Source organism: Cervus elaphus, chromosome 15 (assembly GCF_910594005.1).
Source record: "Cervus elaphus chromosome 15, mCerEla1.1, whole genome shotgun sequence".
Taxonomy (NCBI): domain Eukaryota; kingdom Metazoa; phylum Chordata; class Mammalia; order Artiodactyla; family Cervidae; genus Cervus; species Cervus elaphus.
In genome coordinates, this window is record NC_057829.1 from 70,334,551 (window position 1) to 70,362,058 (window position 27,508).

At 40.8% G+C, this 27,508-nt stretch overlaps 1 protein-coding gene across 5 annotated transcripts in view; it reads right to left on the reverse strand.

Moving 5' to 3' along the window:
- Window positions 1-27,508, reverse strand: part of SORCS1 (sortilin related VPS10 domain containing receptor 1) — a 571,188-nt gene that overhangs the window by 177,712 nt on the left and 365,968 nt on the right. For all 5 annotated transcript variants that reach the window (XM_043926561.1, XM_043926559.1, XM_043926560.1 and 2 more), the window contains exons 4-5: window positions 22,602-22,760; window positions 5,017-5,090 (exon numbers count right to left, since the gene is read on the reverse strand). In XM_043926561.1, the coding sequence (XP_043782496.1) occupies window positions 5,017-5,090; window positions 22,602-22,760 (233 nt within the window). The remainder of the gene's footprint in view (window positions 1-5,016; window positions 5,091-22,601; window positions 22,761-27,508) is intronic.

Here is a 27,508-nt window from a genome sequence, read left to right on the forward strand (position 1 = left end):
GAGAATTCCATGGACTGTACAGTCCACAGGGTCACAAAGAGTCAAACACAACTAAGTGATTTTCACTGCTTCATTAACTATGCTAAAGCCTCTGACTATGTGGGTCACAATAAACTGTGGAAAAATTCTTAAAGAGATGGGAATACCAGACTACCTTACCTGTCTCCTGAGAAACCTGTATGCAGGTCAAGAAGCAACAGTTAGAACCTTACATGAAACAACGGACTGGGTCAAAACTGGGAAAGGAGTATGACAAGGCTGTATATTGTCACTCTGTTTATTTAATTTATAAGAGAGTACATCATGTGAAATGTCTGGCTAGATGAATCAAAAGCTAGAAAAAATATTTCCAGGAGAAATATCAACAACCTCAGAGATACGGATGATACCACTCTAATGGCAGAAAATGAAAAGGAACTAAAGAGACTCTTGATGAGGGTGAAAGAGGAGAGTGAAAAAGCTGGCTTAAAACTCAACATTCAAAAAGCTAAGATCATGGCATCCAGTCCCATCACTTTATGGCAAATAGATGGAAAAAAGTGGAAGCAATGATAGATTTTATTTTCTTGGGCTCCAAAATTACTGCAGACGGTGACTGCAGTAATGAAAATTAAAAGACGCTTGCTCCTTGGAAGGAAAGCTATGACAAACCTAGAGAGCATATTAAAAAGCAGAGACATCGATTTGCCAGCAAAGGTCCATATAGTCAAAACTATGATTTTTCCAGCAGTCATGTATGGTTTTGAGAGTTGGACCATAAAAACGGTTGAGTGCAGAACTGATGCCTTCAAATTGTGGTGCTGGAGAAGACTCTTGGGAGTCCCTTGGACTGAAAGGAGATCAAACCACTCAATCCTAAAGGAAATCAACCATGAATATTCATTGGAAAGATTGATGCTGAAGCTCCAATACTTTGGTTACCTGATGCAAAGAGATGACTCATTGGGAAAGACCCTGATGCAGGGAAAGACTGAAGACAAAAGAAGAAGTGGGCAGCAGAGGGGAAGATGGTTAGATAGCATCTCCAACTCAACGGACATGAATTGTAACAAACTCTAGGAGATAGTGAAGGACAGGGAAGCTTGGCATGCTGTGATCCATGGGGTTGCAAAGAGTTGGACATGAGTTAGCAACTGAATAACAACAAAATCACGTACCTGGACCACTGTAGTTACTTAACAAATATGTATCCCTATTCTGGAACATTATCTTTCTGACACCTAGCTCTCCCATCTTATTTTCTCCCTAATGAAAATCTATTTTTTTTTAATTTTATGATAACAGAATCTTTTTTTCTTCCTTTTTAGGAATCTTCTCTCCTCCATCCTTGAGCTATGGAGTTTGACTGAGACTCTATACCACCTCCTATTTCAATTCCCAGAAAAGATATGTGTCTGACCTACATTAGTAATGAACCATCTTACATAGCTCTGATCCAAGCCAGACTACTTGGATCCAATCCCTGGAAATGTGAGGAAAGAGACAGACTGGTTTGATGGAGTTTCCAAACTGTCAGACTGTAAGACTAAATTTGATGATGACCATCATTGCTATAATAAACAGTGAAATCTAACTTGAGAATGAAGCCAACTTGGGGGAAAAACAGAACTAAGAGATGTAAAAAATCATTTAATATTACTGTAAGCCAGTAGGTACTCAATACAGTTCTTAGGTGTCAGGCATATAACCAATTCACAAGAAACATCTCATTTAACTAAGTAGGTATTAATTATCTTCACTTTACAGAGGGAAAAAAAAAAGAGGCACACAGAACTAAACTTACCCATGACGCCTTCTTAGTAAATGGCAAAGCTAGAACTCATACCTCAGTATCTCTGAGCCCCTTAAATTCCAAGCTGTACTGCCTCCCAGTATAATTGATTTCTGATGTAGTAAAGAACAAGACCATTAAAACAGTTAGTTGAATAAAAATGCACCTATTCTATTTAGGGCAATATTGTGCTAAGATACATTTTATAAGATGCCCTAAACATGCAAATCAATTTTGGAAGCAATTTAAACTCCTTGGAAGAGCGTTCACATGTATGTCAGTATGATGGTACTACGAATAACCACCATGAGCATAAGGATAAGTTCTTACATTTCATAATTGCTTTACAATTACCACTGACTACTTCCAGGGGTAGGACTGCTATTGTCACCAAAAATAAAGATATGCCTTAAGTGCACTAGGTGATGAGGAAAAGATATGAATTCATCTTCATTTTTCTCCACGGGAAATGCTATATTATTATCCAGTGTCACATGTAAGTTCGGCACTATAAAAGTTCCCCTCAGTCCCCTCTACACTCCCACAGCCAGGCTTTAAGCAGAAATGATTAAAGAGAGCTTATTTCAATTAAGCTTGCTGAATAATCCTAGATAGCCCAATAGTTCTTATATAATTAAAAAAAAACTAATTTCCAATAGTCTAACAAATATTGCTTGGATTGACACCTTCCTGCCAGCCGTAGGATGTTCCTCAGAGTCAGAAAATACATACCATGTGGCCAGAGACTAATATATTTCATCAACCGTCATGTGCAGTGTGTAATTTACAAGGTCTCATGCTTTCTCTGGAAAATCCAAAGGGGCCACTTTCCAAGCCCAGTTGGAAGGATACACACACAGGCATGGTGGCCAAAAGAGCCTTGGGTTTTCTACTCATCTGCCTAAAACAGGCTAGATTTCCAGAGTTCATAGCTCCAGCCCAGAAAAGTTCCAAGAAGTGGCAGAGTCTACTGATTCAGTAGCTTATGGGCTCTGAAGCCATTCTGCCTGAATCTTAATCCTGGCTTTGCTGCTTTCTGGCTGGGTGACCTTGGCTAAATTATTTAACCTCCCCATGCCAAAGATTCCTTTTCTGTTAGGGATGATAATGCAAGGCTTACTTCATAAAATTGTTCTGAGGATTACATTGCTTAAGTTTGAATAATGCCTACCACAGTGTCAGAGCTTGAATGGAGAAGAGGTCTCTATTCCCAAAGGCAGAGGAGGGGTATCATTTATTTCACTCAACAGACAGATTAATTAGAATTTATATATGATAATGTATAAAGTTTTTATAAAGATAATGATATGACATGTGGTTACAAGGACTTGGTATAATATTTGTATAATAAATAAAATTTGTATAATAATATTTATGTAATAACATTTGGTCACAGATGGAAGACCCCCATTCCAAGAAGAGATAATGGATTTTCAATTACTACCAGTCAAAGCAATGATGGAATTGTTTATATCCCCAAAATGTGTGTAAATTAGCCCTCAGTGAGCTGAAAAATACTGTGTACCATGTACCATTTAACATAGGAAATTCTCTCATCTCACTTTCCTTTTTTTTTTGATCAATGTTTTTCTTTGTTTCAGTCAGTTGGAACAAACTTCTCTCCAGACTTTCATGAAGTTTTCACCTTCCACTGCTTGGCCCATGTGCAAATGTTCTCAGTTACTTGGAAGCAGGACTTAAAGAAAGATCGGTCTCTCATACTTTCTCATTGGTGAAGCATTGACTCCATCTCCAGGTTAAATGAGGGGAACCACACTAATTTATTTTAGTCTTTATTTATTCTGTGCATAGTATTATTTATTTATTCTATGAACATATAACACCCAATAAAGGAGGAAATGAAAATAAACAAAGCAAAACACATGGACTCTCTTTCCAAAAAGGGACTTTATAAGGAGATGCACAAGGAGATGCAAAGTGTCTCATGAATAAGAAACAAAATGAATAAGTGAGAAAGAGAAGAAATGCTGATCAGAAAAGGGAGATTCAGTGACAGTTAGAACTGTTTTCCCAGAGAAGGAGAGGCCAATTTAGATGCCAAAAACAAAGCTTCAGTCATTCCTAAGTGGAAGCAGCAGTGAAGAGGTGGGTGACTTCGATGCAACAGAAACCCTATTTAGTTATCAATATCTCTGTGATGGGAGAAAAAGTATCTTTCCATAGAGAAGTCTCTTTGTGTTATCTTTGAGCCAGTTTGTTTGCAAATGACTTGTCTTTCACTTTTTTAGGCAGTTTCACTACTGTTAAGAGATTTATCTGTTCTCTGGCTTTCAACTCCCACAGGAGTCTCAGGGCAGTGTTTGAGAATGAGAAAAATAAAAATGCATTCCTCTTTGAAGTGAGAGAATTGGAATGGTGAGGGAAGCTATTAGGTACATGGACGTTGCAAGGCTGATGAAAGATAGTGTGATTTTAAGAGGAATAAAAGGGAGGCAACTTTCACTGTCCTAGTTGCAGGAAGCTCATTGGCTTCTAAAAGGTTTTTGCACCAGTAATTCTCAATGATGTGAACAAAGGATATTTAAACTTTTGTTTGAGCTAGTTCCACAGAGCACTGTTTATACCAGCAGAAATCTGGAAGCAACCTAGATGCCTATTCCCTAGACAGGTTAGATAAAATAGGGTAAGACGGAATCTCATCTTTTATATGATTTAGGTTGTAAATTCAAAAGGGACTGATAAGTAATATCAATATTACACTAGAATGTTTTGTATTTACACATGCTTAGGTATTCATAGAATGTTTATGGAAGGAAAAGTGAGAAACTAGAAACATTGGTTGCATCCCATAAGATAAAAAGAATACTTAAAAGAGTCAAAATCAGGAATAGGAAGAGGATCTGCTTTTAGACTAATTAACATCTACTTATTTACACTGAAAGTTTTTAATTTGAACATGCATTATATGTGTGTATAACACTTTTAGTAATAAAAATCACTATTAAAATGTTTTCAAGTGTCTGTCTCAAAGTTTCATCAAAATATAACAAAACAAAACATTTGCATAGCTCTTGCTGTCATTAATCTCATTTTTTAAAAGTAATTTATGATACTGCTTTAACAGGCTTACCAGGTTTACCACTCCAATATCACCTCCTGCCCTACAGAATGTGTGTATGTCCCAAACAGAACAGATTTCATGTGAGAGCTCTGGGTGGGAAGATACCAATGCTCATTTTTTTCGGGTGATATCTCAAAATGCTAGTAAATCGAGTGAGACTTACCAGTAGAATCTGTTTGGTACAACCGCTTCCTGGATAAGCTGCCACCTTCTCCCAAATTCAGCAGAGCTGTATAACTGTAGAGAAGACAAAATATTCAGCACCAGGACGTCATGGTACAGTGAATGCATAAAACATGATTCACTGGGTTAATGATAATGATAATAATAATAACATCTTCCATTTATTAGTCACCCTTCCTATGCCAGATGAGTGCCCGGTGTATCATCTCTATTCTCCATGTAGATCCTGCAAGACATTGATATCTCCATTTTATAGTTGAGCAAACTGAAGCTCACGAAGATTAACGGATATGTTGGAAATCACATGCCCACTAAATATTAAAATATTTTGGGATTCATATCCCATTCTGCCTGGTAAGCTGTACCACTGGCCCTGGAATATGTAGATTGGTGTCTGAAATACAAAGAAGTCCAAAATCTAGACCTAGTTTTCAGAAAGCCAATAATATAACCCAAATCTGACAAAAAATAATGAGCAATGCATGCAACCACCAGATAAAGGAATTCAAAGGAAGAGGATTCAGAAATCAATTAGGGATGCTTCTGAGATGTATGGTGACTCACCATGGATGTGAATGAATGGTAGAATTCAAATTGACAAAGATAGGACAAGCAGACAAGCAGTACTCACAAAGGGAATAGCATGGGTAAGAGGTGAGAAATTCAGGGATGGTATATGAATAAATGTGGCTTATCAAAGGTACATGTAGTCAAAGGTATGGTTTTTCTAGTAGTCATGTATGGATGTGAGAGTTGGACCATAAAGAAAGCTGAGCACCAAAGAATTGATGCTTTTGAACTGTGGTGTTGGAGAAGACTCTTGAGAGTCCCTTGGACTGCAAGGAGATCAAACCAGTCCATCTTAAAGGAAATCAGTCTTGAATACTCATTGGAAGGACTGATGCTGAAGCTAAAGCTCCAATACTTTGGCGACCTGATGTGAAGAACTGACTCATTGGAAAAGACTCTGATGCTGGGGAAATTGAAGGCAGGAAGAGAAGGTGACAACAGAGGATGAGATGGTTGGATGGCATCACTGACTCGATGGACATGAGTTTGAGCAAATTCTCAGAGTTGATGAGGGACAGGGAAGTCTAGTGTGCTGCAGTCCATGAGGTTGCAAAGAGTTGGACACAACTGAGTGACTGAACTGAACCGAACCTAAAATTTAGATTAAAATGTGAGGGCGACTTGAAAAGGCTTTGAATGGCAAGTTAGGGAGAAGAAAATCCGGTCCTGCCGGCAGAAGGAGCCTGTGATGGCTTTTTAAACCGAGAGTAGAGGAACTTCAGGCTCTAACAGCAGCCCACATGGACTAAGCTCTTACTATAATTCAAGTGCTCCTCATGCATTCCTTCATTTAATCCACATACCATCCCTCCCAGTGATATATAAAGCTATTATGGCCATTTTACCAATGGTTATACAGCCAGGGAGATTTCAAGTCCATTTGTTACACTGCTACAATGCTCTCCAAGGGCAACCACAAAGAAACACTGCTCATGAGACAGGGTCTAACCCTCCACATACTCCTTCCCCTCCAAATGTCTTTCTTCTCTTATATCCTGTTCTTCATTGCTGGCTGACCCCTACTCCTGCTCCTCTCCATTAATTTTCACAGTACCATCCCCGGGATGGTTTTATAGGAAGGTTTTACAGGAACCTTTATTTGTGTGTGTGTGTGCTTTTTTTTTTTTTTTTTTTTTGCTGCTAGAAGTGTCCTCTGATGGCAGCCCGGAGATGCCTATTGCTCGAGACATTCCGGTTCCCGTGGACATTTGGACGGCTGATTTGAAAATATCATTTTGGAACATCTCTTCTGCTATGCACCTGGTCTGTAACCCACTCACATCCCAGTCATCCACCACTGCGCGTGCCAGATCCCACAGTGAATGGGTGGTGAGTCACTGTGTACTGAGAACCATGATTGTCGGCCCTCTCCAGCCCCAGCGCTCAGCGGAGGGTCAAATGACTCACCAAGTACCTCACCACGGCTGCAGATGTACCGGGCATGGCCAAGAAGTAAGTCAGCTCAGTGAGGATTTACTGACCCTTGGAAGAGCCTGCTACAACACTGTGTACACTGGATCAAAACACATCCTGAAGTCAAAAAAGAGGCTGAAGTATTTGGCTACCAAAGCGAGCTGCTCACTTGGCCCCAGCTACACAGTATTTGGGCATTCAGCCAAGAAGAATCTGTGACTTTTCCTTTCAAGTTTTATTATTTTTCCCTGCCCTGCAATGCTTGGGTTGGGGGAGGCTTCCTGGGTACATTTCATGCTTGATTCATTTTAAGAGTGCTGAGGAGAAAAGGGGAGACAGTTCCCCTCATAGAGGTAACAGAAAACACATCCTCCCTCTTAATTCAGATGCCAAGCAGACAGAGGGTGCATGTCCGGCTTCCCACTATGTCCCGGACACTTGCGTTTTAATATTCAAACTTGGATCAGAACAGTAATCATTTGATCCTGAGTGTCTGTGGCTTCCTCCCTTCTTGCACCATCTTTTTTTTTTAAAACTTAAAGCCCAGAGCTGCACTGCCTTCTATGAGTTCAAAGGGAACAGAAATCATGCCACTGTGTATGCCTATAGCAATTTATAAGTGTATGTTAGTATCTATATTTATATACAAAGATTTATGCAAATCTAAGAGAATCGGGGTGGTTTGAAATAATAATAATTCTGTGTGAAGGCTAGACTCACATATATTCTGAAAATCATATATAAATTCTGAGCTCTCCTGCAGCTACACCAAGGGACTGCTATCTCTGTCTTCACATAGAATTCATCTCAGTGAGGAATTGCTGGGTGCCAGCATCTATGTGTGTGTTTGTGTGTGTGTTTTCCTCTATGTCTTTTTAAATTGATCCCTCTAGGCTTGGATGCAGAACCTGTGGACCAGTCAGGTATGTCCCATGATATTTGTTTTTATCCTCTTCAAGGAGATGCTTTGTTATTTGTGAGCATCTAGAGGCCCCTCAAGCAGTGGGTACATCAAACAATCCAATAAACCAAGCCTCTCTTATTCAGCTCAGTGACATTTCTTATAGTTTCCTATCTCAAAAGGTACCCTCTCATGTCAGTGGACTTGCCTTCTCCCCTTTCCATTCACACCTGGGCACATGCCCCCTGTCATGCCTTCCCTGGTGCTACCCACTCTGGCAGAGGTGGCTTCAACGCTTGCCTACCACAATGCCAGTCTTCTTTTTAGGTCCAGATCAGAGGACATCTTTTCTATGAACCCTCTCCTACACACTGAGATTTCTTAGTGGCCTCATTTCCAAAGAACCATGGTACAAGAAATGCTATCAGACTATAGTCCATATATTTAACTTTCTTAGTAGTGTTTCAAGAGAGCCTTTTATAATGCAAGACAGAAATCCCTACCTATCTAAACTCACTCTAAAATATCTGAGATCATCCCTTCCCTCTCTGATGAGATCACAAAGTTTTTATGTGTCTGGAATTCCATCTTTTTGTATCTACACAGTGCCTTGCACATAGTAGATGACCAATGGGGAAAAATAAAGTATTGACTTTATATCATGCAAATTCCCTAGTGATGGATCTACCTAGTAAAACACTCAGGTTTCCCAAAGAATAGACAAAGGTAATTTAGCAGAGGAAGATGTTTTACTTCCATGGATCCATAGCTAGAGGCCTGTACCTAAAACCAACAAACAAAACTATAAATATCAGCACGTTTGAAATTCCCAAGGACTTGAAGGTAGGGTCTTATATATTAACCCCTACACAGAGCTGCTCTGTATACTCCACCTGCTACTTCAAACCTTTCCTCTCTAAAAATGTAATTGTCCAGCCTGATGTCACACCAAGAAAAGGAGAAAACAACTCATAGCCATCCAAGTTAATGTGTTCATTAAACCTGCAGAGTCTGACAGCAAAGTTTTCCTCCTCAAAATAGAGAGTGCTACCCAAGCCTTTTTTTTTTTCACCCAGTGACTATCTCAGTCACCAGTAGAAGGCTTTCTGTGTAGGATGAGTCAATGTCCTTTAATAAAATTCATAGCGGTGGCAGCACCTAAATAAGATTTATTTCCCTCCCTGTCTCTCTCCAGCTCCAAGGTTTCTTTTGACTGTCAGAACACAGGACTGAGAACTATTATTACTATCTGTCACATCAGAGAAAGCATGCACAGCTTTCTCCAGCAGTGCCAAACCTAGAGAAAGAGAGAGGGTGAATGATCAGGGAGGCAGAAAAGAATATCTGAACTAGTCTTAGGAGAGCAGTGCTCATCCACTAATCCTCTATCATGACCTCCCCAGATGCCTGCTTGGAAGGGTTTAGATCTGTTGTGTGTTTTTTGTTTCTTGTTTTTTTTTTTTTAACTAATCCTGGTACAAAATATTAGTGAAAAAATTAAAGGAGTAGACATTTTAGAAAGGAAGAGGGGAAAGATTCTGGTTAACAAAAGAATGCAAGGCAGATGATTCTTCCAGTTTAGAATCACTCTAAACTGTCTGAGACTGCCTCCCCATCTCAGTAAATGTAAGTTAATGAGCACAAACTCATTGCTCATATAAGCTCAAAATGTATTAGCAGCTCAAGGTCCACCTCTCCACTCTGATATTACCCTAGTGTGGGAGCTTTCAACACTTCTTCCTGCGATGTTCCTCCCCTGAAGAGTTAGTCAGTCCTTCTTTCCTTCTTTTTATTTTTTTGATAACTTGATAACTATCACATTGGCTTGTTTTCTTGCCATCTGTCTTTGTCTGCCATATGAAGAGTGCAGATAAAAATGCAATTAATTGCAAAGGATGCAATTTCAAGGGTTGGTTTTATTACCGGCTTTCAACCAACTGTACAATCCTCTCTGGTGCCATCCTGGAGAGCTGCAAGTTGGCTGAGGGTCAAAGGCTCCAATGGAGAATAAAGTGGGAAGCCACAGGGGGACAAACAGCTTGGGGGTTGGCAAGAGTGAGATCCACCAACTATGCTCTGGATTCTTAATTGACAGCAAAACAAGAAGGGCTGGAAGAAGTGGGGTATGAGAGCAGCTCCTTCCAACTTTCATTTTCCATCTTCTTACCATTCACATTTTGGTTGAATTGCGAGCAGAACAGCATCTTTTTTTTTTTTTTTAGCATCTTTTTTTTAAATAGAAATTCAACTTCCTTGTGGTGATGCAAAAGCTTGCAAGCATTGCTGTCCCTGGAAAGTCTTCTCAATTGTTCTAAATCAGATCAATGCAGCTCCTCATTTTATAGCATTAAGACAGGGACCTATTAGGAATGTTCTTTTGCACCTAGGAAATCAGTGCAAGGACACCATTTGGCAAAAGGTAAGAGTGATAGCATGTTTCCGTCTTTGAAAGTGAAACCTGCTCAGTCAAGTCCGACTCTTTGTGACCCCATGGACTGTAGCCCTCCAGGCTCCTCTGTCCATGGGGATTCTCCAGACAAGAATACTGGGGCAGGTTGCCATTTCCTTCTCCAGGGGATCTTCTTGTCCCAGGGATTGAACCCAGGTCTCCTGCGTCGCAAGCAGATTCTTTACCATCTGAGCCACCAGGGAAGAGTTTCAGTCTTTGATGGGTTTGGATGCTTTCACCATAAAGGTCGCCATGGCAACTTTCTCATCAGGAGGCAGGTCCTGGGTCTCCTGCAGAGGCTTCCAGGTTGGAGGAACACTTCCTGCGGTTGGCTCTCCTCAAGGTTGCCTGCTCCCTCCCCTCTGTGGCTCTGCCCTTAATAGTTTCAGAGACAGGAGGCTTGCAAATTGTCCTTCCTGAAAAGGCTGACAGAAAACCCTGCCAGTTCTATTTGATCTGCCTCATCCTAATCCCACCCCGGGGATGGCCTGGGTACGGAGTACTCAGTCCCCTCATGACTCTCCAGCTCTCACTGCAGCTACTGCACTCTTTTTAACAAGAAAAGAGATGGGGCCTTCAGGACTTTCAATCAATTTCTAGTCCCAGCCCTGGGGCATTGCAAATATCAAGCTTCCTCCTCCACTAGCCTCCACAGGAAGAAAGAGAAGCAATCCAGAGAAGTCCATGGTCTTCCGAGATGAGCTCTGATCCTCTGGTTGCACAGCAAAAGAGGCCAGAACTCACTCTTAGTGGGGAATCACATCATGACTGACCTCAAACTTCACCCACTTCTAACACAAGTCTTCTCCTTGGCCAGTGGGGACAGGAACACATACAGAACCATGATGACCATCCCACACCAGCTACCCCACCTCCAAGAGATGCAAGTTCCTCAAAAGAAAGGCTAACTTCTCAGCATCTATCATACATGATATGTAGTAATGTGTTATATTTTGTCCAGATTGCTCTGGTGGCTTATGTAAGACATTAAAATCAGAAAGTCTGCCCAAGTTCTCAAGGTGGGACTGGGCATACAGTTAAAATCTCTTAGGACAACAATATGAGGAAAGAGTGTTCCAGGACAAGCAGGTCAATCTGAGTAAATAAACAGAGCAGAAAAAGTTAGAGCAGTATCCTTGTTCTTCTTTTGTCAACCGTGAGAGACCCAGCTTGGCGGGGGTGGGTAAAAAAAAAAAGTGAAGTGGGAGCAGAGGCCATAAACACAGCCTGGGATCAGGTTGGGTGGAGGCCAATCCAACCAAAACTTGTGGGGAGCTAATGGAGACTGGACTCAACGGACAATGAGGTCAAAAAACAAGGGCTCCCAAAGCTTTGCTGATGAAGAGTGAGCAGGAATGATGACATGTCACCAGCTCCATCGATTACTCCTGAGGTTGGATTTATCAGACCTGTCACCGGCCATCCCCCAGCTGGCAATGAAGTCTGTCACATGCCCCACAGTCCAGTTTGGCAGGATTGGGGGATTAGACATATGGAACTTGAATGGGCGGGGCAGCAAGGGTCAATAGGTGACAGTGGGCCAGTTCAATTTGTGGCTACTTTCTGTGCTCCCAGATCTGAAGGTACTTAGGGAAATTTTCAAATGGAACCTTAGCCTTAAAGGATCTATAATATAGATGCAGAAATAGAGAATAAATAAAATAATTAGATGCTAAGTATCTATATCACAAATCCCCCATATCTAGACACTGACAGGAAAAAATGAATAGCTTTCAAGAGCCATGTAATTGTACCATTATTTAAATGCATAGATGATGAAACTTAGCATGTTTTGAGAGATAAAAATAAGCAGGAGGAAAAACTTGTTGCTTGGAACATTTTGGAAGTGTGCTTCCGTAAGATAGATCCATCAGCCATGTGGAGATGGGACAGAGGGGACAGAGCAGTTAGCAAGTGGCTGAGCAGAGCAGGGAAGAGACGGGTGCCTGGATGAGCCAGGGCCCCTGGATGTGGGAAGGCGGAAAGGGAAGAAAAGTACCAACAATAATAACAGTAAACAAAATTTTAAAAAGAAAAAATCTGACCAGGACTGAGCATAAGAGAGGGTCACTTCATTTAAGTATAGCTTATATATACACACACACATACATCAGTTTGTGTGTGTATTCCATTTCAGATTCTTTTCTATTATAGGTTATTGCAAGATAATGACTATGAATCTCTGGGCTATACATACACAGGCAACTATAAATTTTGTCTTAAATTTGAATGATGGGCTTTAGATACTTTTCGAGAATATCTAAATATTTAATATAATCATTCCAAGGACTACTGATTTATTTTTATCTATTTCATCCCAGTTTTTAATTTTTTATTGAAGTATAATTGATTTACCAGGTTGTGCTAGTACGTGGTGTACAGCAAAGTGGTTCAGTTTTATTCACAAATACATTCTTTTTATATATTCTTTCCACTATAGGTTATAACAATATAGTTCCCTATAATATATAATAGAAGTTTGTTTATCAATTTTATATATACAGTAGTGGATATCTGTTAATCTCAAACTCCTATTTTATGTTTTATGTTTCCCTCACTCCCCTCTCCCCTTTGGTAAACATGTTTGTTTTTTATGTCTGTGAGTCTGTTTCTCTTTTGAAAATAAGTTCATCTGTGTCATATTTTCAGATTCCACATATAAGTTATATATGATATTTGTCTTTGTCTTCCAGACTTACTTTACTTCATATGATAATCTCTAGGTCCATCTGTGTAGCTGCAAATGGCATTATTTCAGTCTTTTTTTAATGGCTGAGTGATGGTATCTGCGCATGCGTATTTGTGTGTGTGTGTATGTGTGTGTGTGTGTGTGTGACATACCTTATCTATTCATTTGTCAAGGGACATTTCGATTGCTTCCATGTCTTGACTGTTGCAAAAAGTGCTATGAACATCAGGGTGTATGTATCTTCTTTAAAGCAATTCTGTTTACTAATTTTTGGCTGTGCTTGGTCTTCAGGCTGCAGGGCTACTCTCTAGGTGTGGTACATAAACTTCTCATTGTGGTTGCTTTTCTTGTTACGGAGCACAGGCTCTCGGGCACGTGGGCTTCAGTAGTTGCAGCACGTGGCTTCAGTAGCTGTGGCTCCCAGGCTCCAGAGCACAGGCTCAATAGTTGAGGCACACAGGCTTAGCTGCTCCATGGCATGTGGGATCTCCCCAGATCATGGACTGAACCTGTGTCTCATGCATTAGCAGGCAGATTCTTTACCGCTGAGCCACCAGAGAAGCCCCATGAAGCATATGTATCTTTCTGAGAGTCTTTTCTGGATAAATGCCCAGGAGTGGGATTGCTGGATCATATGGTAGTTCTATTTTCAATTTTTAAAGGAATCTCCATTCTGTTTTCCACAGTGGCTGTACCAATTTACAGAAAGAGTCACTTCTGAAAACTCTAGTCATTTTGCTGGGCAAGGGGAAATTTTACACACAGACCCCTGGGACCAGAGCTGGTGGGTGCAAGGTTGGAGGAAGTGAGCAGGGGTCACAGTGCTTGTGGCACAAGCTGGCCTGCTGAGTCACAAGGGACTGTTGGCTGCTGGGAATCAGCCAGGGACAATTCTCTTCTTCCTCTCCCTTCCTCTGTTGTGTGATCTTCAAACAGCAGTTTTCCCTCATGAAACTTAGCTCCTGAAATGCGTACTACAACATCTGTCAGAGGGAACAGGTCTCACAGTAGGTTGGACATGGGGAAGATGGTTAAACAAAATAGAAAAAAAAAAAGGCAATTAAAGAAAAGAAGATATCACAATGGCTTTTCTAGGGAGGCAGTGTTTGGTGCAGTGAGGACAGAGTATGAAGAAAATCAAACCTGGACTAGACTCCTGGCTCTATCAACCACCCTAGGGAATTTTCTTAACCTTTTGGAGCCTCAGATTCCCCAAATATTAAATAGGCATAAAGATAAAGTCAATGTTTCATGTAAGAAAGAAGTTGAGGAATCAATGCAAAAAGCCTGGCAGAGGGCTTACTATGGAGTAAAGGGTCAGTGCTAGTTCTTACCCTTTCCTCTTCCTGCTGATCTTTGCCTCCAGCCTGAACTGCCCACAGACCCTGAAGAAACAAGGAATGGCAAGGAGAAGCAGGTGTGATTGCTATTTTCTTCCTGACTTTCAGGAAGCAAGGAAGGATCCTAGATAACATTTCCATGCCCCTTGCCTCTAAGGTTGGATATTGCTTAGCTTGGCTGTTCCTGGAGTAGCTGAGGCCATCTGACTTTGGACCACAAGGCTTATTCTGGGACATTTTCTCATCATGCCTGCAGCGAGATCAGCCAGGAAGGCACTGAAATTAAGCAAGTCAGGTGAGTGAGAGCCTTGCCAATTTGAATTTGTGACTTTTCATCTGATACTATTTTATAGTACAGGATCTGGTCATTTCAGGAGGCTGGTTTCTGACTTCTGGTTTCTCTTCGTCTTGCCAGCTATGAGATCCTGGCGAGGCCTCTGGGTCTCTTAGACCACAGAGTGTGCCATTTATAATTTGTACTTACAATGTCCTCTTATGCTGAAGAGAGGAAGTTGGACAAGGTAACATTGAAATTTTTTTTAATATGAAATTCAGAGTCATAAATTCACAAAATGTGTCTATTTATAAGGCCAAGACTTCCTTCTCCCCAAACCACTCCCCTCTGTGGCAACACTGTTGGTTACAACCACTCTTGAAAAGGAAGAATACAGGAAAATGCCAGTGTTGCTGGATTTCTAAAGGGCCACTCTGAGAGACAGGTTTAAGAAAGAGGTCCATGCTCTTCTTAGGATGTCAAACGTCTTTCAAAGTTCCCCGGACGGATGCCTGGATTTAAGAGGCATCTTAATCCATTTAGACAAGTGGTGGTTAGAACAGATCGAAAAAGCTAGTTACAAAGTGAAGTGAAGTGAAGTCGCTCAGTTGTGTCCGACTCTTTGCGACCCCATGGACACCAGGCTCCTCCGTCCATGAGATTTTCTAGGCAAGAGTACTGGAGTTACAACACACAAGCAAAAATGTAATTTATTTGAAATAAATTAAGTTCAAATAGCTACCAAAGAGCATAATTCTGTCTGTCCAAACCTTAGTCCTAATCACTCATTTTAAAATGTCCATTTCTCCTAATTCTCACAGCCCATTTATTCAAACTTGGGAATAGATAGATCAATCTGCTTTATGTAGCAACTGAAAAATAATGATACAACCTGGTTAAACAAGTTAGCTAAGGTGAACACAGGCCTTCTGTGTTTGCATAGGATGACATTTCAGCTTGAGAATTTGTTTTATAAACAAGCATTGGGGTTGACATTTAGCAAGCTCCCTGGTTTCCAGTCTAATTGCCAGTTTTGTACTTAGATACTTAAATTATTAACATATTCATGAGATTAGAAATCAGCTCTGACATTGGGAAATTCCAAGCACATGGAAATCTTGCCAAAGCAGCATGGTATATAACGCTGTACGTATTTCTTATAAATAACTGAGTGCCTTTTTACTTAATGTAGTGCCTTGGGAAACGTGATGGCTTTAGGTAGGTATCAGTCTCCTAAGTGTTTGTGCTTGTGCAGAAATCATTTGAATATCCCCCAGGGGCTGAATTTGAAAGATCTATTCATATTTTATTTCAATCTTGCCCTTTTGACATGAACGGGCTGCTAGGTATATTCAAAAACAAATAGAGTTGCTGTGAAGGCAAATACTTTAATATTTAATGGCGTACTGCTATGATAATCGATAATATTTTCTTAGGACCAGATATCGGTTCTTGCTTGCTCCATTCATTCTGGTTCAATGGTACCTTTTAGCGACTGACTAAGAGTATAGTCAACGTTGTCTAAAGTATCTATAACTTCTCGTATGTGGGGAAGACAATCCTGGATTACCACTAAGGCAGCCTTGTGTCTGTATCTAGTTAAGCCACACCAGGTGGCTCCCTCCCCTAGGTCTTTGAATAACCACGTGCCAGACTCTGTGTTGAGTGTTTTACATACGTTATCTCAGCATCTTCAAACAGTCCTGTGAGCCAGGTACTGTTATTACTTCCATTTCACAGTTGGAGAAACTCTAAAAGTTAAGTGACTTGCGGAAGGTCACACAGCCATTCGCAGGGCCTGACAGAGTAGAGAGCTGATGTTCCTGCCTCACTTGCTATGTTGTCTGTCACTGGTGAGAAACTAATATGACTGAGTTTTGGAAACTGCTGACATCTCTTCCCTTGTTGAGCAGTCATTATTTCCCAGGGAATCCCTGGCATTCAAAGTAGTTGTGATAAGCAATGGCCTTCTGTTATCAACCAGCCAGGAAAAGTAGAAAGGATTAAAAGAAATAAAAGAAAGTGTTGTTTTTGTTTGTTTTTTAAGAAACAGATATAAAACTGTTTAAAATTTCTGGACTCATATAGCTAAAAGCAGTTCTTTTAAAAATGTACTATTATGCAAGTTACTAAAATTCTATTGAATGCCCTCAAACATACTTGCAGTATAATTTTCCTTTTCTATCAATATATGATTTTAACTCAAATTCAGTCTTCATTTATATAGAGAATGTCACTGTTAATATTCAGGGTTTCAATTATTTGTGAAAAGGGTTTCCTGATCAAAGCACATTCTCCCCCATAAAAGCTGTGTCTTTTGTATATCCTACACATATTTACCGAAATCCTGATGGCGAGGCCATTGTGCAAGCCTGAAGATTTCTCATTTATCTCATAAACTTTGATAGTTTGTAATATAGAGGAGATCAGAGATCCTGAAAGCGCCCACATGGTATTACTTGGACTGTTGACTCATAGGACTTTGGAACAAGTGAGACCATACAAACTCATGAATATTCTAGAACTGCCATTAAATGAAGAGTGACCCACCAAACTGTCCTAAAGTTCTTGTCGTCCCTCCACAGAATTGATCACTCATTTGGATGCATTTTTTTTAATTCACAAAACAACTGAACACCTCCTGAAATAAAACTGACAGGGAGATCCACGAACAAGAGGAAAACAAAGATGATGAGAAAGATGGAGAAATAAGAAAAAAAACAAAAAAGAAGAGAAAAGTGATTTGGGGATAATACAAGGCAGCAGATGAGGTTGACTTGCCCTGTACAGTTTTCTGCTTTAAGTTTCTGAGTTAGTTACAAACATTTAAAAATATCACATTTCAAACAAAACAGAACTACTTCTCTCAAAAAACTCTGAAAAGTCTGATGACATCGGATGAGTCATTCTTGGTGGCAAGAACAGTAGGCTGAAGCTGACCAAGACCCCCTACCTCGATCCACCCACCGTCCTGAATGCACACCTGCTCCCCAGTCTCCCACAGCCCAAACCCAGCTGCTCCGTTCAGTCAGATTCTTACTTGTCTGTGTAGGAACTGAGTTTGTGGCCTAAAAGGACGTGGCATCCACAGGGTGGGGAGAAGAAGCTGGCTGCAGAGGACGGGAGAAAAGTGGTCCCTTCTGCTCACGGTTGGGGCAGCAGGTAGGTTTGCAAAGCTGCCCAAGGAAAGGGCCTTGCCAGTCTGAATAAGCCAAGCAAGAGGGTCTCTCCTCCCCAGCAACCAGGCAGTCTGAGCCCGGGGAGTGTTCACATTGATTTCACAACACTGCGGACCCTCCCCTGTACAAATCACTCCTCGGTGCAACCCCTAACAGAGAGGCCTCGAGCCCAGCACCCCAGGATGGTCAGCAGAACTGATTTAGACGCCTCTTCTTACAAATCTCTATTTTTTCTTTCCTTTCAGTCACATCTGCGTTTTGTTTTCTCTCATTTCCAATGTTTCCCAACACATCATGTTTAGTGAGGTGTTTAAGACAGACTGAGAGATGCCGTTGGAGGCAATGTTTTATAGCACAGTTTGTACACTAGTTTATTGCCAAATTAAAATAAAGATGTAATCTGGCAGACTCGGCCTGCTGCTAAGCCTTGCTTGGGTGGTTTCCTGCACTGAGGCAAGAAGGGGTGGGGACACATGGAAGGAAGGGGAAGCTCTGTATCTTTGTTCTCCCGGCTGCTCGGTTTCCAAATGCAAAGTCACAAAAGCAATGAGCAGAATGTTTGGTTTGCCTACTGCTTAATTACAGAAATAACAAATAAATAAAGGAGCGTGAGATGGTTGGTGCTCCTGGAATAAACACCGCAGAACTCTTCACGGCATCCACAGTGATTCACTGCTGGTTTGTAAGAAGCCAAAAGGGTGTGACTGCATGTGACGGGGTTACCTTGGCCCACTTGGCACAAACTTTCCATAATGTCTGTACCACTTATTTTTCTGAAAATCTCAGGGCTTTCCAAAGGCACAGCCTCACATTCAGAGGCTAAGGAGTCTATCACCTGTGTCTAGACCACGGAAGCCCCCTGACAGGGCTTTTTATAAGGCAGGTTGCTTCTTTTAGAGCTTCTGTGGGTCTCAAGCCTTTTTCTCTTCAATTATTCTAGTGGTGGCTGGAGAGTCACATGCTCATTCAAGAAAACTTTTACCTCTTGGCAACCACCTAGATATTGAATATCACGGGTAGATTTCTTTTTCTAAGAAAAAATAAGAAAAAAAGGCTAAAATATCAAAATATCCTGGTTTTATGGATTTCAAGGGTACTTGGCTATACACATTTCTCTCTGATTAAAAGCTTTTATTTTATTTTTTTTAAATCTGGCTTCCTATGGAATTGATGGCCAGTAAAACTCTATCTTGGGCCAGAAAGGACAATCTGTTCAACCAAACTCTCTCAAGTCCCTTAAAATGCTCACATCAAAAAGCCTCCGCTGAGAGTCCAGACACTCAAGATGAGACGCAGTCAGGGCAGAGCGCCGCGGCCCATATGGACTGTTTCCTGTGAGCCAGAGTTCCAGACTGTGTCCTTGGGGCCCTCAAAGCCTCCTTCACAGAAGGAGAGAGAAAGCCATGGCAGGGAAATAAGGGAAAAGTAAAGGTGGCTGCGTATTCAAAAGAGGAAGCATGCTTCAAGAGACCAACAGCCAACGACGGAAGAGAGGCGAGGAGGTCTGTGCGCAGGGGAGCTCTGATGGAGCTGCCACCTCCGTGCTTTCTAACCCACAGTATTTCACCACAGACTGATGGGAAATAGCCCTCAGCAGAGTGAATCCCAGCACTTAAGCCACCATCTTCGCCAAGAGCTCTGCAGCAGCAGTGACTGTCAGACACACTGATGAGCAATACTTACATGGAAGAATGAACGTTCCTGTTTCCAAAAGTCACTCACCTGCCAACACTGGCATGGGACCTTCATTGGGGCCTACTGCTGCCTCTCATCGGGGCTAAAAGCTCTGCAATTTGCAGGTGACTGACAGCTATTATTTCCATATCACTGGCCCACTGGAGTGGCCACACATCTTCTCCACTCGACTTTAGGCCAAATCCACCAGCTAGTGGCTCATCGGCTGACTGCACCCCAATCCCCTCATTGCTAATGGACCACTCCTCATTCTGTGATTCAAATCCTGACATATGGAGCCCTTACCCAACCCCTACTTCTGTTAGTGGGCTTCTCATAATTCTTTGTTCCCAGGATCATCTCTCCTTCATTCTCCTCTAGACAAACAGAGCTTAGCAGATAGGCTGGCTTCTATCCCTTTGGTGATATCTCCAGACATCACCATCCATTTAGTAGAACTCTACTCAGATTCCAGTTGCCTAACTTAGACATGTGATACTAATGAGTATTTTCCCCTTTGGGGAAAAATCTTCTCAGATTTTTGGTTTGTCAGCTACATACAGAACAAAGATTGTTAAGGCTTCCTCTACCTGTAAAAGACAGAATTCATTCTGTCTGGTCCAGACCAAGAATTCTATGATATCACCCTAACTGGTCTTCTTGATTTTGACCTCATAGTGCCACAGTTCATCATAATACTACTGCCAGGTTAATTTTTATAATCTATAGCTCTGAACACATAAATCCACTGACCAAAATGTTCAAAAGGCTCCTAATTAGAAAAAATGAGAATTATTTTTCCTAATAGTCTAAACAGTTCAAGAAAAATAAGATTGGGTCCAGGAGTACATGCATAATTAACTTTCTAAAATTTCAGTTTCAGCCAAATCAACATATTCACGATCCTGTTAACATGCGTTTTCTAACTATACAAACTTACATTATTGTTTATGACATTCCTCTTGTGTAAAGTGTGCCTCCCCCCAAAATGAAATATGACATATTCATTAAAGTCCAGGTGAAATCATAAGATCTTCATCTCCTATACTTTGGGCTGCCAGTTTCATAGAATCCATCGAACTAACTCTGATTGGGTATCTACTATGTGTGAATGAAGGCTCTATCTGCTTTGTTAGAACTTCTTAGACTACTGAACTCATGTGTGTTTATTTTCTTTCCCTAGGTTGACTGAATACTTCTTGATATAGCTGTTTTATACCAACAGTGCACCACGTGGAGCACGTAAAACAGAGCCTAATCTTTTTTCAATCTCAGTGGAAGTGTACCTACAATTATAACTACCCACACAAACACATTTTAAGGCAAAGAAGGCTGACCCCAAGTACCATACATGGCTGAGTTGGGGCCATAACTCCCACATGCCCTAAATTCTCCGAGGTAATTCACTCTGCCACTGCGGTCATGGGGCTACTGTCTGAAGTGCTGGCACACGAAGGGTTACATATTTGGCCTTTTCTTCTAACACAACTGCAAAGATGCATAGTTTTCACTCAGCCAGGTAAATCTGGTCTTCACTGTGCCTCTGGCATCAAGGGAAAATTAACCAACTGTCAAATACAATACAAAAGCCCAGTGGATTAAATGTCTAATACTCTGTATTCTGAGCTGCTCAGCTTTGCCTCTGGTAACTGCACCATCCTGGACCAAATGCACGGTGGCTTGACTCCAGGAATGAAATTGTACATTCCGCTGAAAGGGGAGCCAGGCTGCTCAAGAGGAAAAAAATACTAATTGCAAATCTTTTCTATTTTTAGGCTAATGTGATTTTATTTGGCAGTAAGGGCAGCATGAATAAAACTCCAATCCTAAGAATTTTAATTTGCCTCCTCAAAAAATGCTCATGTCAGTTAGAGACCTTGAAAAGTTGCTAGTATCATTCCTGTCTCATCAGGAAGAACCCCCACATGTCTATACCAGTCCAGATGGATAAAATCCTCAAACACCCTCCTCACGCAGCTAAGTCCAAGTATTTCCTTAAATATACGTCCTTTGTAACTTACAAGTCCTCTAAAGAGAATGTTCAGAATGACCTCACTGAACCATGCATTTCACAAAAAATATTCCAATATTTTAGCCATATTCCTTTTGGCTTTTTTTTTAGGTTTTCTCTCACATGTGCCTCTGTATATTTTGTTTCTTCTACTTTTAATCTGATTGTATTTGCTGTTGCCAGCCTTATAGTCTACCTGAAAATGTAAGTTCCTTAAAAGCAGGGGCTATATGTATTTTGTAACTGGAGCCTGCTAGGCTTCTCTGTCCATGGAATTCTCAAGCAAGAATACCGGAGTGGGTAGCCATTCCTTCTCCAGGGGATCTTCCTGACTTAGGGATCGAACATGAGTCTCCTGCATTGCAGGTAGATTCTTTAACATTTGAGTCACTAGAGAAGCCCATCTGCAGTATAGAGTACATGATATATTTTACACTATTTATCCCATAAAATACATATACATATTGCCACGCACTTGCATGTACACGTAAACATACAATAAACATAACATGCTTATAACATACAATTGCATAACATCAATCAATGCCTTCCAAAAAAATAGACTTATCCTTCAGCCTAACCACCAAGAGAAGAAAAGTCCTGGATTACCTGATTCTGAATGTCATCTATGTACATTTCTCTCACTATTTTAACAAGTCGCTAGCTATTGCTCTTAACTCTTTCAGAGCCATCCTGCCCTTTAAGGCTCTGAGAAAACCTAGGGGGTCCTTTACAAAAAATGATTGTATCTCACAGACACAAAACTGTCTCAGATTCCATCGGGGTTGGGGGCTGTCGATGGACTGAAACTTGCAGGTAAGAACTGCTTCTCCATAACATCTTTCTGATGGTCTAGCTTTTCCTTTGCATGCTGTTGCAGACATTTACATAGCTCAGACAAGCAGCCTGAGATCCACATTCCTGCTCCTTGCCCCAGAGGCACAGGGTTCAAGCTCCTGCACATAACAAACTTGACCACTGAGAAGAAATACAGAGATGACTAAGTGGTTGCTGTTCCCTAGGACAACCACGCACCACTGTCTCGAGCAAGGTGATCACACTCACCTTTTGGTCTTGGCTGTATGCCAGAATCCAGTCCTCTTGTTTGGGGTGGAAAAGTAAGCTCTGGATGTAAAAGTTCAGCCGGTATTTTTGATAGGTTGCCCCTTCGTCCGAGCTGATCAGTAAACTGCTCTCAATCTCTGGGTCTGTGAGCAACATAATCTGTGGCAGATTATGGGAAAGAAAACAAGAGAAAAGTAAATTTACAAAGCTTAAAGATGAGCTAAATTTTTGACAAGAAAGAGAAAAGGAGCAGGTGAAGAACAATTGGCCAAACAATGACCCTGACTGTCAGGTTCACTCTCCTGCCGTGGACCAAGGTCATGAAAATGTTTTCATCAAGAAATGAAAGAGGTAGGACAAGTTAAAAGCGGGGGTTGGGGGGGTGAGGGGTGGTGGTGGGTGGGAAGAAATGGAGGAGTGAGTTTTCTTTCCTCCTATAGGGCTCCTTGACAATCCCCCCCCCAAATGTTATTTCCTTAATCTGAAATATTTTCTATTATTCTCCTGACCTCAACCCTCATTCCTACTGAGCCCTGTCTAGTCTCCATTTGGAGGGATGAGAGAGCAAGACTTGTCACAGGTATTTGTGAGAAAGGTGGAAAGGAATACTAATAGCAATAGGATTGGAGTCCATTAGATTTTTCTTTATTACAAGCCCTTCTTGATAGGGTTCACACGGGTTCTCACTGACAAGATGGCTCATTATGTCGACCTCGCAAACAAAGAATGAATCACAGTGATCCTTGAGAGTGACCAAATTGCCCAAATGGCATCCTGTTATCTCACTGGTGCCTATCTTCTCAAAGCTGCGAGACCACCAGATTCCAGACCTCTGGCTACGTGACCATTCCTTTAGAGAATTTTTCATTGGTGGGGACTCCGTCAGAAAGGAGGACACTGGTTCTCCTTAAGGGCCAGTCACCCTCTCTTTTCCCTCTAATAAATCTTCCTTTTCTTGCCTGACTGCCCGGATTGCTCTCTTTTTCTCTGCACTCGCCTTACACTTCTATTCATATGAACAATATCCACCATCATCCTGCCTTTAGCCTGGTTTTCATAATCTTGAGTCAAAGGCTGTGTATTCAAATGCCTTCTCTGAGTGTTTGTTGTCTATATACTTTCTTTAGAAAATAAACTCCATGAGAATAGTGATACTTGACATTTCTCTGTTTTTATCCCCCACAGTTTATATTCCCAGCAGCTAGAATGAGGTCCAGCATATATTATATACTCAATAGATATTTACCAAATTAATGAACACAAGTTAAAGGGATGGATGAAAAGAGTTTTCAGAGCAGTCACAAAGACTTAGAAAGATGCCCAGAACAGTTTGAACAGATATAAGTGGAAGTTCCATGGAAAAAAGTCATTGAATGCCCTCTCCATCTCTAGCCTTAGACACGAGAATACTCTAGACTCATGTAAAAAGCCACAGCTCCGGAGGCTTGGGATTTTCTCCTTTTGAGGGTTAACCTTGGCCAAAGCAGTGTGAAGAATCCACAATGGGAGCAAGATGCAGGAGCTGCCCTGTAAACTGCTTTTTATTCTCTCATTTTCTGCCTCTAGGAATGTGATAAAGTACCTCATTCCAGACTCTGCGGGTTGCCTTTCACTCAGTCAAAGTGCGCACCTAACGCCTCCAGACAGGTGGCCTTAATGCTACCCACTGACTTCTTCCCCATCAACTTATTAATTGGCACTCTGCGTTTGGTTCAGAGAGGCATGAAAGATGTGCTTAATGTGTGGCCGTATGAAGAGAAACTTCTGCAGCCCAGGGTTTAAAGATTACCAGCTGAGGATGCTGCAGTTCCAGGGAAAGGAGAGACAGAGAGAAAGAAAAAAAAGAAAAAACTAGAGCCCTGTCATAAAAGAGCAGAGTGTCAGGCAAACACACAGGGCTTTCTCAGGCATTGGAGACAATCATATTAAAACCTCAAGATAGTTAGTGTCATCTTCCAAAGATGTGTCCTGTCACGGCAAATGGCACACAAGGACCGCACACTAGACACACTCAGTCGGAATGTGTTTATGTTATCAAGGATGGATTTCAGGTTCCTTGCTGTTTTTCTCCCTGCCCTTCTTGAAGAGGAGAAAGGGATGTGGTGGAATGAGCAGAACGCCAAGGCTGTCAGCCCCTGTCTGGACAAGCTGGAGAGCACACAAAACTCGAGACTAATTGCCTCTCATCCTATGTTCCAGGGAAGCCACTGTCCATCGACCATAAATCCTGACAAAGTTATAGGTTTCTCTGTCTTGCAGTCACCAAACAGAGGGATGGCTGGTGTGGAACCAGCTGATAATCTGCTAGGTACAAACTTCCGTGCCATCATTAAAGTCTATTGTATGCATTAAGCAAGGACGATCAGATGGTTCCTAAATTCACAAGAATATTTCCAGGTGATTTCCTATTTACTGGCACATAAAAGCTGTCATTTTCTAAATAACAAATAAGTCATCAAATGATCATATTGCTTTGTGTCTCCAACCACAATTAACAATAATATATAACAGCCTTTTTACACTACTGCCAACAAGTAATTTCCATGATAATATGAAGAGGTTCAATTTTATAGAGCATCTATTGTCTCAGGCAAGGTGCTTTTCCCCCTCTGATTTTCTATTTCTCTGTAAACCAGAATATGTTTTACTCTTCCCACGAGTGTGGATCTCACCACCTGCTTCTCCTGGAAGACTACTTTATCAAAATAAAAACCCTGGGCCTACAGAATATACTGATATCAAGTTGCTTTTTAATTATCATTTATTTAGAATATTTTGATACTCATTTATGCTCTGAGTCATGTGTCTGAGATATTCTGTATCCAAGTAACATGGGATGGGAGAGGTAAAATGATGCAAATATTTTCAAACATATGGATATTTAATATTGAATAAATACAACTCCTGTTTTCCGTGTTTTTTCTTCTAGGTATGAAAAATATGTAGGTCGAAATCTCAAGATTTCTATACATTCTTACATAAGACCCTCTGTTTGGGAATTTGACACTTCGGATATTATAGAAGATGTCAGAAGATCCCTCTGTGAGAATTTTAGATGTATCTGTCCTACACAAACTTTCCAGTGGTTCCTCTTTCAAATCTTGCTTTAATTTACTCAAAACAAACAGGTCAGTCTGGATCCATTTTTATTTAGTCATTTTTATTGCAAAAACAACTTTGTAAGACTGCCAGTAGAATTCAAAATAAATGAAAAATGCATGGACCCTATCCCTTCAACAAGTTAAATCATGTTTGTGCCCCCTTCTACTACTACTATATCCACAGCTACATATCGCATCATGGATTTAGTTTTTCATTGTTTCCCTTCTTTTCATTTAATATTATTACCTATATTCATTTCTACTTGAACAACAAAATTACAAATGCATACACACACATTAATTAATACACACCACTGTATACAGCGTATTTCAATTAGTTAATCACAACCTTCAACACAATTAGCTTACAACTGATTCAGTGGTTGAACCATAGAAAGCACTTGATGAACTATTAACTGGATTCAGTTCAGTTCAGTTCAGTCGCTCAGTCGTGTCCGACTCTTTCTGACCCCCATGGACTGCAGCACACCAGGCCTCCCTATCCATCACCAACTCCTGGAGCCTACTCAAACTCATGTCCATCACGTTGGTGATGCCATCCTACCGTCTCATCCTCTGTGTCCCCTTCTCCTCCTACCTTCAATCTTTCCCAGAATCAGGGTCTTTTCCAATGGGTCAGTTCTTTGCATCAGGTGGCCAGAGTATTGGAGTTTTAGCTTCAGCATGAGTTCTTCCAATGAATATTCAGGACTGATGTCCTTTAGGATGGACTGGTCGGATCTCCTTGCAGGCCAAGGGACTCTCAAGAATCTTCTCCAACACCACAGTTCAAAAGCATCAATTCTTTGGCGCTCAGCTTTCTTTATAGTCCAGCTCTCACATCCATACATGACTATTGGAAAAACCAAAGCTTTGACTAGACGGACCTTTGTTAGCAAAGTAATGTCTCTGCTTTTAAAATGCTATCTAGATTGGTCATAGCTTTTCTTCCAAGGAGCAAGCGTCTTTTAATTTCATGGCTACAGTCAATATCTGCAGTGATTTGGGAGCCTAAAAAAATAAAGTCTGTCATTGTTTCCATTGTTTCCCCATCTATTTGCCACGAAGTGATGGGACTGGATGCCATGATCTTAGTTTTCTGAATGTTGAGTTTTAAGCCAACGTTTTCATTAAATGGATTAGTGGGATCTTATTATTTCAGTCTTCAAATTAGAATCCTTCAGTAATTATACTTCCAATGAGTTCAAGTTTGTTCTGTCATTTTGTAGGTTATGAAAATTAAATATGTTAATAAGCAAACAAAGAATTTAAGTAAGATCTAAATAGAAAATGTTTAACCCATTTGAGAAAAAAGATACAGTGTAAGTAACAAGTGTGAGCCAATCTTTAGATGTAAATGATGTCATTTATAGATAAAGTCCTATCTTCTCAAGAAGGTATTCTACTAGGAAATATTATCAAAATAGTAACTTCAAATTAGTGACTATTCTTCAAAAAATAATCAATTACATTCCTTAAATGTGGTCAGTGATCCCTGTTTTTGCCAATTTATATTGGCTCTCTATCTTCCTTTGGCTCTTCCTATGACTTTGAATAATGATCTTTTGCTATGCTTAATCCTCTGCATTCTGAAATATGATCTGAGTGACAGAACTCTAAAAGGCCTCTATAAAGGCATGACTCCAAACTCAGCAGGATTCCTGAAGTGAGCTCTCTAAAAGGAGGACTTGTTTGCTTAGCATAAAGCTTGATCCATAGTAGGTCCATACATCTTTGTAAACGAACAAATGAATGAGTCCTCTTCGTCCTTGGATCCCTGTGCCATTGAGAGTTCAAGTCTCTTAA